This window comes from Antedon bifida, chromosome 7 (assembly GCF_963402885.1).
Source record: "Antedon bifida chromosome 7, ecAntBifi1.1, whole genome shotgun sequence".
In the NCBI taxonomy this organism is placed as follows: domain Eukaryota; kingdom Metazoa; phylum Echinodermata; class Crinoidea; order Comatulida; family Antedonidae; genus Antedon; species Antedon bifida.
The window spans coordinates 12,094,279-12,113,412 of NC_136232.1; the positions used below are offsets into that span (position 1 = coordinate 12,094,279).

A 19,134-nucleotide genomic window follows, 5' to 3' on the forward strand; every position below is an offset into this window, starting at 1 on the left:
AAATTTCACTCTACTGTTATAACACTTTTCAATACGTGCGGCGTGGTGGAAACATTCTTTGCATACATTATCAACCATCAGAATTGATTAAGAGGCTTTATAATTCGTTGTCTTCGTGTTGTTGCCTCCGATCCTGTTACTGTGATTATGAGAAGTCCTTTATCGCCAACTCGGTTTTGCAGTATGTACGTAGTATCATATTGTGTAAATAACTATATTAATATTAATGCACACTTTATATAGAGAGCGAATTGGGTATGTTAAACATGCCGCGTTATATACGAAGCACAGATAAGCCATACTTTTTCTGTCATGGCCCATGCTGGCGAATAAACGTCGCCGAAAATATGTTTGTCCCGAGTGACCACACCCCGGAACGACAATATCGCTGTCGCTCGTGGTCCAGGGTGTCGCCACACCCCTATCTGTATTTTATAATAGGCCTAATAGTAGATAAAGTATAGGCGTAATGTTCTTGAATGATAATAAACTTGTAGGCCTAAATACCATATATAAATATTATAGCAAATGTGGCAATTCTAATATAATTAGAACGTAATAAAAAGAAACGATGAACCTCATAAAAGACACGATAGCCCTTACCGTATACACCACAGGAATAGACTTCTATACTATTAATCTAATATAAAGACTTTATGTGACAAAAAAGTGTGATGTGCCCATATGGACATATCACTACCACATTTGGGCACATCACACTTCTAAAAAACTAATTTGATAGTGTATACGTACGTATAATTTTGCCGTAATAATGGAATGGTCCTACAAAATAAATGTGTATTATTTATATTTAGGCCATACCATCATGTAAGGATGAATTTGTCGATGATGTCTACGTCGTCCAGAGATCAAAACGGAAAAGATGAGTTACGCACTCACACAAGGTACGTAGTATACAGAGTGAAAACTATAGATATCTTGTACTTTAATAAATAAAAATTCTGATTTTAATTTTTTAGATTGTTGGGGTTGGTTTGGGGCTATAAGCCTACAACTGCTGTCAAACCAATTATCAAAGATGGGTACTGATGGTATGTCCTTTTTAAAATTAAACATAATTTAGTTGCGTAAAAAACATGAATCAAGTATGGAAATGCATACTGAGGACGTCGGATTTGTCGATATTGTAGATGAAAACAGTGATATACGTACCAGAAAACTGAACTATGGTGCCCATAAATTCTGCTTTACAATTACATTGTTAGATTGTGATGTTCACTGCTGAGTGAAACTGATAAATGATCATATAATTTGTACTGATGGTACGTAATGCCCTTTTAAATATAGTTTATAAATATCATAAAATATAGATGGACTACTAATATCTACAGTTTGTACGAAATAATCTTCTTTATTATATTTTAAACAGATGGATGATGGATTTGTCGATGTCGGCTATACACATCTGAAAACGGCAACGGGACACTACGAACACGTCACCACGTAAAGGTACACCAAGAAACGATGAAATTATAATCCATATTAACTATCTAGCTGCTTTTAGTTTTTTACAGATTTGCTCTGGACCGCATTCGAATAAGAATAGATGCGTTATCTGTATGGTAAGTATGTCGTTTCAATTGTGGAGTTGACAAGCCTAAATATTACGGGATAGACATGTGGACATTATTAATATTATGTTATTCTCTTTTAAACAGATTGATGAGGTACTTGTCGACCTGTACCACGACATCTGGGGCGAAGACTGTATCTTATATAGGTTCATTGGTATTACACACACGTGACCACGAACGTTCAAAGAAGGAACACACATGGTACCAAACTTGAGACAGTAGACCTATAATTTCCATCATATATTGTAGTAAATATGGAAATGATAAAAATTAATGCTTTTTTCTATTTTTAACAGATTGTGGATTGTCGACTTGGGCTACGTCATCTGTCAACGGTAAGATGGGCAACACAGTACCGTATAGGCCTACATACATCAATAATTAAAATATTTAAACTATCTAATATTTATAACAATTTCTGTCGTAAAAAAGTACCAAGATTGCATGAGGACGACGCGATTACGAGCAATGCGACACCGAGTGAAGACTGATCGGGTATCGGATCAAACATGAAACAACGGATTACTGTGTGGGCACCCCCAGATCAAGCCAGATGACCAGTGCAGTTATGCAATTATCATAGAATATTATATAAAATTATATTAAAAACAATTAATTGTGGTTTAAATTGTATTTCAGTTACGTCGTATAATGATTTCACTCATCCATAAAACTGCTTTACCATATACTTTTCATGCAATGAATGGTATTTACCTCTCCTTATTTGGCATCCCTCTCTGCTCCCTATGCTTCCCTTTTTTCTTAGCTTATTGTAAGGTTATGTTAGGCCTAAGTAGGCCAGGTATTTAAGTTCAGGTATGTAAGTAGGCCAGGTTGTAAGTAAAGTCCAGGTATTTAATTAGGCCAGATATTTAAGTTGGGTAGTACAGATAGGTTAGAAGGAGAGGTTGTGTACCATTGCATCTGCCTTTGTTGTCTTCTATGTGTCTAACACTTCATCATCTAATGCACTAAATTTCATGCTCATAATTCATAATTGGATAAATAATGTGTTTGCTTATCAATATTACGTCATAATTGCATACTACTGCCGATATGTAACGCGTTTCTATTTTTGTGTACTATATTGTATTTCAAATAAGTAAGTGACTTTTTTCTTGAATAAAAACATGCATTTTGTGCATGTTTTGGATATATATCGCATTGTAATTGTATTTTTCAAAGTTGTTTAGTTTTTTAAATTAATAAATAATAAACAGTTGCAGTGTATTTTATGAACTCACTCGGATATTCAGTATCGACGAGGGCACAAAACAAAAATCACGTTTTTTTTCTGTCTACAGTATCAAACTATAGTTTGACAAAAAAAAGTGTGATGTGCCCAAATATGGTAGTGATGTGTCCAAATATGGTAGTGATATGACATCATCATTGTATCCAAATATGGGCACATCACTTTTCTTTTGTCACAAAGTTTGGTGTAGACCAGGACCACAAAAATGAAAATTATAGAATAGGCCCAATGTCAAAAAATATAAATTTGAACATTTTAAAAAGTCGCGGCAAAACCTTGCCTTGATAAGTATATAAGTAAATTCCTTATTTTTAAGGCCTATCTATAGACGTATTCCCAATAATTGCATACTTCGTATCACAAACATACCCCAGTGGAATTTTCCACTCGAAAAAGTGTTAAATATGGGTGTCCCTGAATGTTATATGAATAAATGTATTGATCCATAATTTGTCGTCCCTTTTCCAAGAACAAAAACTTCCAGGAACATTTTTCTAAGAGAATCAACCATGCCCATCTGATCCGATCACAAAATCATTTTATAAAGACCGAAAAAATAAGAAAAATCGCCAACTCCTGGTAAACTGAGGTTTAATGATAAATACATTATTTTTATAGTTTTGATCGAATTCTGATTATAATTATTAATAATTTCAATAAATTAAATAATTTATACATATTTTCAACAATTTCGAATCTTTCATTCAATGATATTGATTCTCTAACTATACCCAGGAAAGCTGTTAAATTACGTACTCCAAAGAGACCTCCAAAAAGTATAATCCATGGAAAGCAAGCGCCACCAAAATACAAGCCCGGAATACAGTATAAATTATTATGCAATTTACATACACTCCCTTTCATAATCTTTCAATTTCTTTATTTCCAACATTACAAATTCTCTTCCTACTATATAGGCGGCCTATAAAATTTTAATTTTAAGCAAATTGTTAATATTCTATCAAAATGCATTCTATTTTTTTTGCGGCGGTTGCCTTCCATATGGAATTTTGTATTGGCCAACCCATAGTTGGGTTGCCAATTGTGCACCAAAATACACCTCTGCTAGAAAAATGAATGAACTTTACTTTTGTCGATGATGTCGATCGTGTCGCGCGCTTCCTACTCTTTTTCATGACAATGAATTCGATAATTTCTGACTTGTCTAGGCTAGCGTAGTTTTATTCTATTAATGCCGGTGATATTGTAGTTTGTTATGAGTTCGATTGATTTGTCTAAATTTAGGTACCAGAATAGTAAGAAGACAGAAAAGAAAAAACTGAGCGTAGGCCTATCGTTTGCAGCTGATGACAAAACTGTACCGAAGAGCAACAGCAGCGGGTCGCCGCCGGTGAAAAAGCTTTTACCTTCAGTTGTTGAAAATTGTTTGTCAGCCTCTGAATCTACACCAGAGAGTTTCAAAACAGATTTCTTTCATTGTGGTCAGTGTTTGATTATTATTATAAAAAAAAAATTCATTTGATAAATGTCTATCCTAATTCCTAGTAATTTTTAATAATCCTATTTATTTAATAAAATAAAAGGCTATTGATTGTGCCGGAGACTGTGTTTTGTGGTACCCGTTTTGGTGTGTGGACCACTGGTGGGCACCACTGTGATTGTTTTCATTCAATACATAGTTTTTTTCAGGAATATTCTTGATTAAGAAAGAATGTCTAAAATGATTTTTGTTTTTAATAATTTGGTTTTAGATATCACATGTGTTCCAGAAACACCAGAACAATCAGAAGATTCATCTTTAAGCCCAGTGTTCTACAAAGGAAAACCTACACAATTTAAGCCCAGGTCAAACTTGACAAAAACAGATAATTGTCAAATGGATTCCGAGGCAGAGAATGAGGATTTGCTATCGGACCAATCTGATGAAATTAACAATGACAGACAAAGGTTTTTATTCATTTAAAATAAATGGAAACATTTATGATATTTGTGTACCACCTAGTTTGAATATTAAATAAATATTTCTAAAATTCCATGGCAACTAATTCATATTCCAAATATGTCACTTTAATACTTATATTTGTTCATACATTTAGTGATGATGACTACAAAGCAACAATAAGTGAAGAAGAATATAAAGAAACATTATCTGATGAGGAATATAAAGAAACAGTAATAAGTGATAATGAAGAATCGATAAGTGATTCAGTGAGTGAGGAGGATGAGAATGGAAGCAGTAAATACTCAGATCAAGATAATTTGACAAATGGACACGCGACCAAAAGAAAAACTAAAAAAGGTTTGGTAAAAATAATTTTTATTATGTTTGTTTTTTAGAGAATCACAAACAAAGTAGTGGACCTGTAGCTTAATGGTTAAACATGCTTGGCTTGCAATCCCAAGATCCATGACTGTAAAATACTCCATTCTCTAAGCCACAAAAGAGACTTTATAAGCATAATAAATAGTTTATTTACCCTATAATTTGGCGAGCTACTTTATAGACCTATTTGTTGAAATAAAAAAAATTTTTTAAAAGGAATGAAATCAATTTTAAAATGAAGAAATATTATTAATATTTAGGTAGAATACAATCATCCGATGAAGAATCTTCAGATAATGCTTCAAATCCTACTGATGAGAAATCAGAAAAAGAAGAAGATACCAGTCAACTAAGAACCTGTGCTAAAAGAAAGATGAGACTGCTAAGTGATTCCGCTGAAGACTCTGACGGCAATCAACCTGAAATAAACAATGAAGCAATTGAAGAGGACTCTGACGGCAATCAACCTGAAAATAAGGAAACAATTAAAGAGGAAGAGAAGAACGGTACAGAAGAGATTGATGAAGAAGATTTAATTAATCAAATGATTGATGTTTTCCCTCATCAGAGTAAAAAGGTATCCCAAGCTAAAATGTTTGTATTTGTATGGCCCTGTGGTTGTATTGTGGGCCTTTCATGATCAGTTCCTTCACTGGGACTGGATAGGTCATCCTCATTGAGGCTCTGTCTATACTATTAAACTTTATGTGATGAAAAATGTAGTGTGCCCATATATGGACATGATGTCATAAATAATTTTGTACCACCACCTCACTGTGTTTGCATAGTACTCTAGTACGTGCTGCATTCTCAACATGACAATCTGTGTACCGCAGAGATGTGTAAATGTAAATTATTGTAATTATGTCTAAATATATTTTATGAAGGTAAAATGTCAAATATTGTTTTTAATTTACTTAAGGTTCTTCGTCGCTCCCTTGTGAAGAACAACTGGAGTGTGTGTGATGCAGTTGCCACTGTGTTTGAGCATCAGTCTTCAGATGACTCAGGTAAACAAGAGAGTCTATCTTGGGACCCGTTCAGACTTAGTTATTGACCTGTGAAAGTTGGTTCCTTCCCACCAAAGGTAGCGATAACTATGTTCATGAAATCAACTTTCCAGGTCAATAACTAAGTCTGAATAGGCTTTAAGATTGCAAACCGTCACTATGTTGCACAGTTTAAAAACTTAAATTAAAACAAAAATTATTATATCTTAGTATTATATTTCCTCCTTCATTAAATTCTTGGAAATGTGTTGACATTATATGAATTTGATCTCTTTAGATGACAGTTTGCCTACGATATCAACAAAAAAGAAGAATCAAGGATCAAAACCAAACACAGGAAATAATACCAGCAGATGGATAAGTAAAACAGACTTTCGTTCAGTTGCTGTTCCAAAGAAACCGGGTGCTATGAAAATGACAAATGGAAATAGTAAGATTAAAAAGAGACGTCGTATAGAAGTGAATGATAGTTCAGATAATGAGGATGAAGTTGAAAAGCCAAGTAAGAGGACGAAAAAAACTGTCAAAAAGGACTCGGATGAAGAGTTTTGTCTTCTTCCAAAAGCTCGCACAAGTCACAGGAAAAAGAGAGTAGTTGCAACAGCAACTACTGACATCAAATGGAAAAAAAATTTAAACGGAGCTCTTGCTTCAAGTGAGGACGAATCCGTTGATGCAAATGGAGATGTATCTAGTGATGAAGAAGGGGAGGCATTCACAGAAGAGTTCAAAGTCAACGTTGTGGAATTTTTTAATACTTCATCTGTTGATGAAATGGTTTGTATTGAGGGAAATTCGTTAAAGAAGGCACAGGAAATCGCAAGTCAGAGACCATTTAAATCCTTTAATCACCTTGTGAGTAAGATTTGTATTCTTCCTATATTTTCATATATATTTAGGCAAATTCCCAAGGATAGCCAGAAGCGAATTCATTCACTAAAGGTGGCAATCTTGTTCACAAGACAAATATATGTTAACATATACTGTTATTCCTCATTTTAAAGGGCAATTTACCAAAGTGGTAATCTTTTCTCATTTCTTTAGATGACAGCAATGGTTTCTACTAAAGGATTAGGAACACACCTTGTAGAAAATGCAGAAGATTTATTTACTCAGAGAGCAATGCTGGTGAGTTTGATGACAGAATGTTCAAAGATTACAGGCAACACTCAGAAATTGCTTGCGACCAATCTTCCGAGGAAAGACTCAATAGATTCGGACGATGAGGCTGACGATGATGATAAAGATAGATGTATTGTTAAGCATCCAAAACTCCTGCGTGAAGAGTAAGTTTGCTTTTTGTTTGTTTAAAAACTCATGCAATGTTATTTACAATTCAATTAAATTCAACTTTATTTTTAAAAAACTGTCCATTTAATAAAAAATATAAATACAATAAAAACAGAGAAAGAAAAATAAAGCATTATGTCTAAGCCTAATATTTTAATTGCATTTTTATTTGTAGTCTAAAGTTGAAGCCCTACCAAGTAGTAGGTTTAAACTGGCTGTTGTTAATGGACCAACAAAATGTGAATGGAATCCTAGCAGATGAAATGGTAAAGAATCGATGTGCCCATATATGGACATGATGATGTCATATCACTATCATATTTGGGCATACCACTACCATATTTGGGCACATCACACTTTTTTGTCAAGCTAGTTTGATGGTGTAGACAGAGCTTAAGATTTTTACTGCCTTATTTTTCACCACTTTCCCTACTGCTGTATGTTGATTTGTAAAGTAACTATAATTCCTTATTCTTTCATAGGGGCTTGGCAAGACCATTCAAACTTAAGATTTTTAATGCCTTATTTTTCACCACTTTCCCTACTGCTGTATGTCGATTTGTAAAGTAACTATAATTCTTTATTCTTTCATAGGGGCTTGGAAAGACCATTCAAACAATAGCATTTCTTGCTCACCTTGTGGATACCGGCAAAGTTGGACCTCATGTTATTGTTGTTCCTTCTTCTACATTAGGTATTATATTATACATTCTTAATAATATAGGTTATTTCTAAAAATTTGTTTTTTTTTAAATTATTTTATTTGACCCCATTACTTAAAAAAATCTCATTGTCAAGCTTACAGTAGGTATGGGAGAAATATCCTATTTTAGTGTGATTTTTGCATTGTTTTTTTTTTAGATATGAAATTGTTATTCTGAAATAAAATAATCAATCAATATTCGACTGGGTTGTTTTGAACAGATAATAGCAGATCTAGCTCCACAAAATCCTTGCTGTTTAAGCGAGCAATAGGAGTAGCTAGTTTTAATGTTTTTTCAGATAATTGGGACAGAGAGCTGAGTATTTGGGCTCCTTCATTGGTTGTGCTTTTATACTTTGGAGCAGGAAATGAGAGAGCAATGTTACGAAGACAGTTAATGGCTAGAGTGAGAACATGCAACATCATTCTTACCACGTAAGTATACAGTTTAAATCTTTGTCAAATTGAATTAACGTTTATTTTACCCCTTACAGTAATCTATTAAAAGTTTTTATACGACAAATTAAGGATGGCAAAATCCCAAAAAGCAAAGCTTGAAACAGCTTACTGTACTTTAAATATATAATTCATCATAAATAATGATTACAATAGTAAATTATAATATAGCTAAAAATGTAGAGTAATTACATAAAAGAAAATATGGCAAATTAGACAAAAATGACATTACTGTTTTGTTTATCATATTACTTTGTAGGTACAATGTATGTTGTTTTGTTTATCATATTACTTTGTAGGTACAATGTATGTTCAAGTACTGCTGAAGATCGTTCGTTATTTCGCAAGTTACCGATACAATATTCTGTGTTTGATGAAGCACATTTCTTGAAAAATATGACAAGTCAAAGATATGTAAATCTAATGAAAATAAACGTAAGTAGGATATGAATAAGGGGATGAAAAAAAATAGGAAAAAATCAAGTAAATAGGTTTCTTATTTACTGTAGGTATAGGTATACAGTGAAACACCGTTGGCACACCCAAAAACTAAAGGGAACACATTTGGGACTTAAAAGTGTCCCCTTAATAGAGTATCCAAAGAGGGGTTCTACTGTGGTTTGAATCAAAGAAACCATAGAGTATCTTATCCAAAGCTATGCCCAGTGCTATACTAACACTGTAGTAGTATTGAACATTCAGTATATATTGTTTTATATTTGTTTTGAATAGGCTACAAACCGGTTACTACTGACAGGAACTCCACTACAAAACAGTCTGTTTGAGTTGATATCTCTCCTGAGTTTTACTATGCCTTCTCTATTTACGGGGAAAACGAGTCATTTACAAAGAATATTTTGTATGAAGGTAAGTCTTTGCTCACTGTTCTTAAATGGCTGTTTTAAACTTTAATAATTATCATCAGCAATAGTAGATCTCACTATTCTTCAATGGTTGTTTTAACTGTAATTATCATCAGCAATAGTAGATCTCACTGTTCTTAAATAGTTGTTTTAACTGTAATTATCATCAGCAATAGTAGATCTCACTGTTCTTCAATGGTTGTTTTAACTGTAATTATCATCAGCAATAGTAGATCTCACTGTTCTTCAATGGTTGTTTTAACTGTAATTATCATCAGCAATAGTAGATCTCACTGTTCTTCAATGGTTGTTTTAACTGTAATTATCATCAGCAATAGTAGATCTCACTATTCTTCAATGGTTGTTTTAACTGTAATTATCATCAGCAACAGTAGAGCTCACTGTTCTTAAATAGTTGTTTTAACTGTAATTATCATAAGCAATATTAGATCTCACTGTTCTTCAATGGTTGTTTAAATGTAATTATTATCAGCAACAGTAGAGCTCACTGTTCTTCAATGGTTGTGTATTTTTTTTTTATAGAAACAAAGGCAAGGCATGAAGGAGAATGAAATAAGTACATTTGAAAAAGAACGAATAGCTCATGCAAAAAAGATTATGCAACCTTTTGTTCTAAGGAGAGTAAAAGCTGATGTAAGTTTAGCTTCCATAATTAAGAGTTTGGTTTGCAATTTAAACACAACTTTCAGGTTGTCACAAATACTTTATAGTATCTCAATGATTTTGTTTATGTTTTTGTTTAAGCAACTCAGTTAAATAAAGTGTGATCCTTGAAAGTGTTTCTTTTAAATCTCTATATTGCTTAGTAACCAGTGTGATGTAATAGTTAAAAGTCATAAATTGTATTTTTTATGTTTTTTAGGTTTTGTCTCAATTACCCAAGAAGATTGAAATAATTGAGACGTGTAAATTAGAGACAAAACAAGAGCAGCTGAACAATGACCTTAAAGCAAAGCTGACTAGAAGTTTACAAACTGATTCAAAAGTCTTAAAAGGTGCCATGATGCAGCTTCGTAAGATGGCCAATCATCCTCTTCTTCACCGGGTTCATTATGATGATGAGAAACTTAGGGAAATGTCACAAATTATGCTTAAGGTCAAGTATAAGTTCAATACACTACTTAGCGCTGATTACTAGCTGCATTTTGGGAGTATGTTTTCGTGCGTGTATGATCCAAAAATGACTGGGGTAATAAAATGTACAGCGCTTAAAGGTTTCACAACATTAGACAAATCCAGGATATTATTATTACCTGAAATATTGAACTAAAATTGGCAATATGATAATATGTGGGATTTGGTCCCCTTACTTTCAGATTAATTTTATTCTTGAATTAAATGTTTATTGCTGTAGGATGAGGAGCATAAAGAAGCAAATCCAGCCTTGATATTTGAGGATTTCAGCGTGATGTTTGACTATGAAATACATCATCTATGTCACCGTTATCCCGTACTGAAATCATTTAGATTGCCAATTGAAACTATCATAGCATCGGGGAAACTAATAGTTCTTGATAGATTACTACCTGAAATGAAAACTAAGGTAATGCATCTTGTTTTAGCTTTTTAGAAATTTATTGAATGACTGTAATGACCACAGTCAATCAAAAGAGATTCCGCATTTAACAACAACATTTATTTAATCTAGGTATTTTACACAGCGAAGCAGGATTTATATATTGTACTGTTTTATTGTGATTTTGTTTTCTTCTCTCTCGTTTTGGAGGCATCTTTTAATAAATTAATAACTTCAATTGTTCTTGTATTTTAAGTTTATTTTATGGTAGTTTTGATTATTTGTTTATATTTTGTAGAATGACAGAGTGCTAATTTTTAGTCAATTTGTAATGATGTTGGACATTCTGGAGATTTATCTACAACATAGGGGATATAGATACCTGAGGTTGGATGGACAGACACCAGTCACTGAAAGGTTTCAACTATTGATAGTTTTATAGATAATTAATTGATAAAAAAATTGCTTAAAACCGTAACCTTGTGTATTAAATCAGTTATCATGGGAAGATTTATTTTAGATGAAATTAATAATTAACATTTCTCTTTTAAAACCTAGACTTGAATTGATTGACCAGTATAATAAAAATCCAGATATATTCATCTTCTTGTTATCAACAAAAGCTGGTGGTTTAGGAATCAACTTGACGTCAGCCAACACTGTCATCTTACATGATATTGATTACAATCCATACAATGATAAACAAGCCGAGGATAGGTGCCACAGAGTAGGACAAACAAAGTAAGCGTTTGACTTATTAGCGTGTTGGTGTATATCAAATAATTACCGGTAGTTGAAATTTTGATCACAACACAAAAAAAGAAGAAAAACGTTTACCTCATAGAAAACATTTACGTCATCAGATAAAGTCAAATATTCTGCTGATGAAGTTTACAGCTTTATACTACATCTTCTTTTATTGTGTTGTGATCAACAATTTTACTATTTATTTAAGTGTGATACAGATGAGGGAGTGTTGAAAACTGTAGATGGATGTAACTTGCTAACATTTTTAGTTGTTCACTCTTGCTACAGTATTTGCATTTTATATGGAATGGTAGGCTTCTAATTTTGCCCACTCAAAATCATAGGATTTACTGTATTGAAGCTAAAGTAAAATGTTGTTCTTATTCTTAGAGTTGTAAACGTGATTCGACTAATTAGTAAGAACACAATTGAAGAAGCGATGTTGAAGCGTGCTCAGTATAAACTAAAACTGGAGAAAGGCACGATATCGGGGCAAGCGGATGATGAGGACACAGGACCAAGTGATTCTGCAATGCTTAAAGAGGCGCTTAGTCTATGAATAAGTCTGACAAGTATGTTGGAAGTAGTTTTTTGTTACCAGTGCTATCTGAACCATGACAATATTACAATAAGATACAGAAATCAACAGACATTTATTTATTTTTAAGTATTCTCAATGGCATTGAATACATTATTGCCATTCTTTGCTAATTTATTTAAACATTTACATTCATTATTTCATCATATTAATAAGCTCCTGAGACATTTAATGATTGCTATATGTACTTCTAACATACATACTATTTCTTAACCTAAACAACCATCCTGTGGTTTGTGAATATTAATAATTAATTACAAAGAAGATATATTTGATAAAAAGAGATATTTAATAAAAATTAATCAATTAATTGATATTTAAATCCATTTTTTATATCAAAGTAAAAATTAGTAATTGTTTTTTAGGTTAAATTTGATAAAAAGGAGAAATTGAGAATAAATTATTTGATGATAAAGTATATAGGCCTGCTAAATGGAAATACTCTCTGAAATAAATAATAACTATATTATTTATTATGTAAATATATTCAGTTTTCATTGTTTGGTTGAGAGGATTTCAACCATATCTGTTAGTGTTTTGCTTGCTTATAAAGTTTCAAAATTTCTATACCATCTTTTAATTCATCATCTTCTCTTAACCTCTTATTGCAATATTGTTGAAGGTCATTGACCTCAGATGACCTCATTTTTGTTATTTCAACGATTTCTGCTGGTGTTGCATCTGTAAGAATCTGGTGGAAATAAAACACCTTGATATCAGTATAAGAAGCTGGCCTTACTCTTTTTATACATTGTTATTGGCAGGGTTGGATCCACGGGTAGTGTTCCCCTTAACAGCTAAAATGACATTATGAATTACTTTTAGATATCTATTTTTGACAGACTTAATATTTATGTTGGCACTCCCCCGTTTCAATAAAAGATCCGGGATCTGCCCCTGATTGGTGGTAGTTGCCTGTGTTGTAATAAAAATGATAAAGTAAGTGCAGTGTTACTTGTTTTTTCTTATTTTATTTCCATAGTCATCTTTTCTAAAGCTCTGTCTACACTATCAAACTTTATGTGACAAAAAAATGTGCCCATATATGGACATTATGTCATATCACTACCATGTTTGGTAATATCAATACCATATTTGGGCACAATGATAGTGTAAACATAGCTTAATTATTGAAAGTAAACTATCAAATATGAATTACAGCCACCAAAGTAGAAAGCTGACAATTTGGTTTTCAGGATGTACTGTACATACTGACATAGTAACAGTACGTAAAGTAAGAAAGGTTTATGAGCATGGTTTACCTGCAATTCATGTTTCGTTAGAAGTGGGATGCGTGCTGGATTTTTCTTGATTGATTTAGCCACGACACTCAACACCTTCTCTGTGGAGTCTGTTTGATCAGTTCCTTCAGTGTTCACCAGCTCAATATCTGTATAATTTATAATAAGTATCTTTAAGGTATATAACAACATTTTAAAAATGTTTACATTATGGAATATTTTGAAACATTTATGGAACTTTCTACCTAACTATGTTGTTCTTAGCACATCAGTCAACAAATTGAAAAAAACAAACATTCCACAAACACCAAGAGAAGAGGCAACCCTTACGAGTTTCAACTCACTGCCACTTTAACATCACTAACTAAAGGTAAGCATATCATATTTTGATGATCATTTGCTAAATACATTTCACAAAATATGTACCACTTCTTTTTGCAGTCCAAGTTTCTCCATCTGCAAGGGCCATTAACAGCACATACTTCGGCAATGTTTGAAAATATTCATCATCCTCTAATATTGTACCATCAATATCTTCTACAATTGTCAATCTGTCATTTTGTACATTGAAATACTTCTTGACTTTGTCCACAATATCTGTTATCGTTGATGCCGTTACTCCAATTTGTTTTGTTCGATCCGCATTACACACTTTCAAAGGTTTTCGGTCCATAATGACATTAAATAACCATTACCAACTCCATCTAAAATATTATAATATATAAGTTCATTAAAATTAAATTTGGCAAAACAGAGGGCTAATTATACCATTCTGACACTGTACCCTTCACTGAATCACCCCCTCACTCACAGCTAGCTAGTACAGTAGGCCTAGGCTAGACCAAGTCACCTAAATTCATTTAAAATGTTCATCTTACATTCATATAGACGACCCACTTATATTAAAGTAAACCTTTTAAAATAAGAAGAAAGTAGGCCTCATTAGACGTTTATTATTTCCTAAACCTAGGCTACTACTCTCTACAACACTGTACTTCTGTCTGAAAAAAAAAACAACAGCAAAAAAAAAAATGGTGTTTGGGTGGATGGATTGGGAAGGCTAACAAAATCTGCTTTATAGAGGGAAGCAGACATTTTGAACATTGCGGCGGTCGTACGTAGTGTGTACCGTGAAAGCATTTTTATAATTTTATGGCCTAATTTTTTTTTTTAAATTAAAATTAAATACAAGTAAGTCATTACTAATATTATTTAATCCATAATACGTTAACGTAATATATTGCCTACATCAGCAGAACTTGCCTAAAAAGGGAGGCCTCAATATGCTTAATTTGGTGGTGTTTGGTTGATCTGTACTGTAAAGTGTGTACTGACTAGCTAGGCTAGGCCTAGGCCTAACACCAAAACAGGCAGCAGAGGTTTGTAGTAGAACGTTTCGGCCGCCACATTTCGGTTGTCGGCTACTGTAGCTACAAGCAGCTAGCTGTATGTGGTGGTGATGATCAAATAATTATAAGATATAAGCCTAGGCTAGGTCTAAATTGATAGTATATCATTCATATAATATAAAATTTAATATATAGGCCTACACTGTACAGTATTATTTTATATAATAGGCCTATATTAATTACTAATATTTAAATACCACAAAAATGTATTATTAATTTAAAATTAAAATAATATGCCTATTCATTTATTGATATTGTTAATCATTAATTTCGGTCAAATAATCAGATTTTTTTTTAATTCAGAAAGAAGATAAAAAGCGTAAACCATGGATTTCCAGAATCGAGCCGGCGGTAAAACCGGCAGTGGAGGAGTAGCATCCTCATCCGAGAGCAATCGAGACAGAAGAGAGAGACTCAGACAGTTAGCTTTGGAGACGATAGATCTTAATAAGGTAAACACATACTGTAGCCTATAACAGGATGGTGACTGAATGCTCTCTCTGTTTTTATTAACTTTGTACATTAAATTTTCTGATTTAAGATAACTTGTAATTTTAATTAATAATTTTTTTATATTCTATACCAAGGATTCTTATGTTGTAATTTGTATGTTCTTTTTATCTGTTCCTTGGTTTTTAGGACCCAAGTGAAAATAAGTTTTTAACTTTTCTTGGCATTCCTTGTAATCAAGGCTGTTTTTCTGTGCAATTGTTTTTCTATTTTCTATCTATTATATTTTATCTATTTAAACCTTGATTACCAAATAAAGAAAAAAAAAACAAAACTCCAATTTGTGTTTTTATGATGATTTATCATTTTGTTCACAGGATCCTTATTTTATGAAAAATCATCTTGGTTCATATGAATGTAAACTCTGTCTCACTTTACACAACAATGAAGGAAGCTACTTGGCACATACCCAGGGTAAAAAGCATCAGTCTAATTTGTAAGTTGTTTTAAAACAATTTAGTTTTTTCATGTTTTATGCCGTTTTCTTCCTGTTTTGTAATTGCTATTGTATTGTTACATATTTTTTATATATTTGTAAAACAAGCAATGAATTTCCGAAAGGATTAATAAAAGATAATTTGAATTTAATTTGAATTTATTAAACATTTTTTATATTTTGCATGTATTAAAATGTTTATGGTTAAAAAGTTTGAACTTAATGTGGCTATTAAGTTAACCACTGATGATATTTTTTTCATTGTAGAGGGCGACGTGCCGCAAAAGATGCGAAGGATGCTCCTGCTCAACCAGCTCCAGAGAAAGCAAGAGTGGAAGTACGAAAATTTGTAAAAATTGGTAGACCTGGTTACAAAGGTTAGTTTGAGAAATTTCGTTTTACAATTGCTTTCCCTTTATTCTCCATTTTATTTCACTTCTTCTGAAAATGTCATCATCATCATAGTAACATTTTATTTCCAAATAATGGTGGCTTTACCAAGTAAACAAATGCTTGTGTCATGGGCACCAAAACAAAACAGAGAAAAAGAAACAAAAAAAACACTAAAAACGAATTTCACAATCACAATTTATTTTTAGTAACAAAACAAAAGGATCCGGATTCTGGACAACAGAGCTTACTGTTTCAAGTTGATTATCCTGAGATTGCTGAGATCACTCCAAGACATCGGTTTATGGCAGCTTACGAACAAAAGATTGAACCTCCCGATAAGAACTGGCAGTACCTACTATTTGCAGCTGAACCGTATGAAACTATCGCATTCAAGGTAATGGTATTAATTTGATAGTTTACTGTATTTACATTTTGTTCCCGTTCTGTGTTTCATTTGTTTTCTTCTTGTTATACTGTTACAATACTGTAACGTACAGCGAAAGTCAAGAAATGAATGAATATATGTAGTGTCCAAAACCAGATAATTAGCCATTAAGCCATTAATTAAGTTAATGAAATCATCAATCTTTTGTACAGTAACCTTTCCTTATCAATGTGTATTATTTAGTTGCTCATATAATATCCACTTTATATCAAATTGATTTTGTGATTAAGTGATTTATGAAAAGTTCTTTTATTACAGGTTCCCAGCCGTGAAGTTGATAAAAATGAAAGTAGATTTTGGACACAATGGAACAGGGAAACTAAGCAGGTACTGCTCTTTCTACTGTATTTTTTTAAAAAGTGATCCAATATGAAATCTGTCAGCTTTTCTGTAAATGAATGTATTTAATATGCTTAATTTCCTCTTTCAGTTTTTCCTGCAATTTCATTTCAAGATGGAACCCAAACCAATCTCTGCTGTCCAATCAGCACCTCCAATGAAAGGATCAGCGCCTCCTGCAAACCTTCCTCCACCACCTGGAATGCAAAGAGGACCACCACATGGCATGAAGCATTCCGACCAGAACAGACCAATGAGACCAAACTTAGGTGACAGACCACCAAACCTGCCTCCTCCACCATTGATGGGAAGAAATGGACCACAAAGAATGCATGGGCCTGGTTCTGGTAACCTACCTCGTCCTCCCATGCCACCAATGCCCCCTCCACCTGGTATGCCACCATTTAGCATGCCCCCTAATATGTTTCCTCCTCCAGGATTTCCTTACCCTCCAATGCCCCCTATGATGAGACCCCCATCTTCACAATCTGATACAATGAACAACGCTCCTCCTCCACCACCAACCACTTCCAATCCTCCCCCTCTGAACCCTCCCCCTCCACCCATTGGTTTATTACCACCACATCCTACTGGGGGTGTACCACCACCTCCACCCTCTCTCACTTCAATGAGTAGTGTGCCACCATCTCTTGGTAATATGCCACCTGTTCCCCCACCACCACTACCTGTAGATGATGACATGGAGGAGGGTAATGATGATTAATCCAAACAATTTAAACCTCTGTCCACACTATCAAACTTTGTGTGACAAAAAAATGTGATGTGCCCATATTTGGACATGATGATGTCACTATGATATTTGGACATATCCATACCATATTTGGGCACATTACACTTTTTTTTGTCAAACTAGTTTGATAGTGTAGACAGAGCTTAACAAAATGATACTAAGTGACCAGCCATTCCAATTACTGTACTCCATATAACATCTGAGTATATTCCTAAGAATGTCTTTGGAACTGTTTTAAAACATGATATCATAACTTTAAACAAAGAAATGCACTCTGTAAATGGATTATTCATTTGTATGTGTCCAACTTACTTAAGTTATTTAAGTACTAATACTTTGGTATTGTTTTTTTTATACTTTACTATGTACATGGTGTGCCACAAACATTTATCATGTAAATTAGTACAGTTTCAGTGTATGATTTAAACTGAAATAAAACTGACATTAAATATCATGTTGACCACATTATTATTATTGTTTTGAATTGTGTTATAAAATTGTTTGGTTTGCTAAATGTATACTCCACGTGATTATAATTATTTTGTTTGTTTGAAAATTCCTTGAACGATCCTCTGGACAGTAACCTACAAAATAACAGATATCGTCTAACAGTCCAGTGTTACTTTGACGGCATTATAGTTGCCATTAGCTGTGAATTCTCCTGAGGATGACGCAATATACCATGAGGACAATTGACATACAACCTAACCCCCAAGTGACATTTGTTCAGTCTAATTGACTTTACGAAAGATTCAAATCGAATTAAAAATGCGTGCGTTATCACTTACAGAAAAGTTAGTTAATTCTTTGGCGGTGTATGTTACATGTAGTATGTTGATCTGTTTTCAGTATTTGATACATTTATGTTTGTTGTTGATTATCATTTTAATGTTATCCTACTAATCTATTAAAACATGTATTAGTAAAAATGAGAACTGCGACGCAACAAACGAAAATGTCAACATGCCAAACCAATTATCTAGTTTTAATAACAATTTAAAAATTAAATATAATTTTTCTTCAATAAAACAGAATATACAATGTGTGTCGATCCTTACTACAACCCCACTGTTTTCATTGTATCAAGTTAAACCATTTTCTAACGGTACCGTTAAATAGTAATTTATGCAAGTGAATGATGTAACTATATAACAGATGTAAAACACATTGCTGTGACGAAGCCGTTCCGGAAACTTCCAAAACGGTCCATTTTTCTGTCATCATAGTATTGCGTACAGTAATTAAGTTCTGCTTAAAAGGTTACTTTTGATA

General features: G+C 33.0%; 3 protein-coding genes across 4 annotated transcripts; 2 read left to right on the forward strand and 1 right to left on the reverse strand.

Annotated features, from left to right (window-relative positions):
• Positions 1–3,950: 3,950 nt before the first annotated feature.
• On the forward strand, positions 3,951–12,308 carry LOC144849072 (SWI/SNF-related matrix-associated actin-dependent regulator of chromatin subfamily A containing DEAD/H box 1B-like). The gene is made up of 18 exons (XM_078706052.1): positions 3,951–4,292; positions 4,563–4,758; positions 4,908–5,110; positions 5,395–5,711; positions 6,057–6,144; positions 6,422–6,999; positions 7,189–7,430; positions 7,610–7,700; positions 8,029–8,128; positions 8,437–8,572; positions 8,893–9,028; positions 9,326–9,460; positions 10,000–10,110; positions 10,340–10,573; positions 10,832–11,020; positions 11,292–11,410; positions 11,552–11,734; positions 12,131–12,308. The coding sequence occupies exons 1-18, from the start codon at positions 4,067–4,069 to the stop codon at positions 12,297–12,299; spliced, it is 3,453 nt and encodes a 1,150-aa protein (XP_078562178.1). The 5' UTR covers positions 3,951–4,066; the 3' UTR covers positions 12,300–12,308.
• Positions 12,309–12,374: 66 nt separating this feature from the next.
• On the reverse strand, positions 12,375–14,593 carry LOC144849099 (DNA fragmentation factor subunit alpha-like). 2 transcript variants are annotated; one of them, XM_078706097.1, is made up of 4 exons: positions 14,493–14,593; positions 14,006–14,283; positions 13,601–13,728; positions 12,375–13,029 (listed from the first exon to the last, which is right to left on the reverse strand). In XM_078706097.1, exons 2-4 carry the CDS (start codon positions 14,250–14,252, stop codon positions 12,868–12,870), a joined length of 537 nt encoding a protein of 178 aa, XP_078562223.1. In that variant the 5' UTR covers positions 14,253–14,283; positions 14,493–14,593; the 3' UTR covers positions 12,375–12,867. The 2 variants fall into 2 exon arrangements, with proteins under 2 accessions (XP_078562223.1, XP_078562224.1); XM_078706098.1 differs by having other exon boundaries at positions 14,458–14,579.
• A 61-nt stretch (positions 14,594–14,654) lies between these two features.
• On the forward strand, positions 14,655–18,327 carry LOC144849081 (splicing factor 3A subunit 2-like). Its single transcript, XM_078706071.1, has 7 exons — positions 14,655–14,770; positions 15,292–15,440; positions 15,816–15,934; positions 16,202–16,311; positions 16,534–16,721; positions 17,031–17,099; positions 17,203–18,327. Exons 2-7 carry the CDS (start codon positions 15,315–15,317, stop codon positions 17,833–17,835), a joined length of 1,245 nt encoding a protein of 414 aa, XP_078562197.1. The 5' UTR covers positions 14,655–14,770; positions 15,292–15,314; the 3' UTR covers positions 17,836–18,327.
• The last annotated feature ends 807 nt before the right edge of the window (positions 18,328–19,134 follow it).

Excerpts from the sequence above, each read along its gene's own strand:
- LOC144849072 (XM_078706052.1), top strand. The coding sequence starts at position 4,067 with ATGAGTTCGATTGATTTGTCTAAATTTAGGTACCAGAATAGTAAGAAG. Across the intron at positions 9,461-9,999 it reads AAAGAATATTTTGTATGAAG|AAACAAAGGCAAGGCATGAA; the intron begins GTAAGTCTTTGC and ends TTTTTTTTATAG. Across the intron at positions 11,021-11,291 it reads TACCTGAAATGAAAACTAAG|AATGACAGAGTGCTAATTTT; the intron begins GTAATGCATCTT and ends TATATTTTGTAG.
- LOC144849099 (XM_078706097.1), bottom strand. The coding sequence starts at position 14,252 with ATGGACCGAAAACCTTTGAAAGTGTGTAATGCGGATCGAACAAAACAA. Across the intron at positions 13,729-14,005 it reads TTGGACTGCAAAAAGAAGTG|ATATTGAGCTGGTGAACACT; the intron begins GTACATATTTTG and ends TAAATTATACAG. Across the intron at positions 13,030-13,600 it reads TAACGAAACATGAATTGCAG|ATTCTTACAGATGCAACACC; the intron begins GTAAACCATGCT and ends TATTTCCACCAG.
- LOC144849081 (XM_078706071.1), top strand. The coding sequence starts at position 15,315 with ATGGATTTCCAGAATCGAGCCGGCGGTAAAACCGGCAGTGGAGGAGTA. Across the intron at positions 16,312-16,533 it reads TGGTAGACCTGGTTACAAAG|TAACAAAACAAAAGGATCCG; the intron begins GTTAGTTTGAGA and ends ATTTATTTTTAG. Across the intron at positions 17,100-17,202 it reads GGAACAGGGAAACTAAGCAG|TTTTTCCTGCAATTTCATTT; the intron begins GTACTGCTCTTT and ends TTCCTCTTTCAG.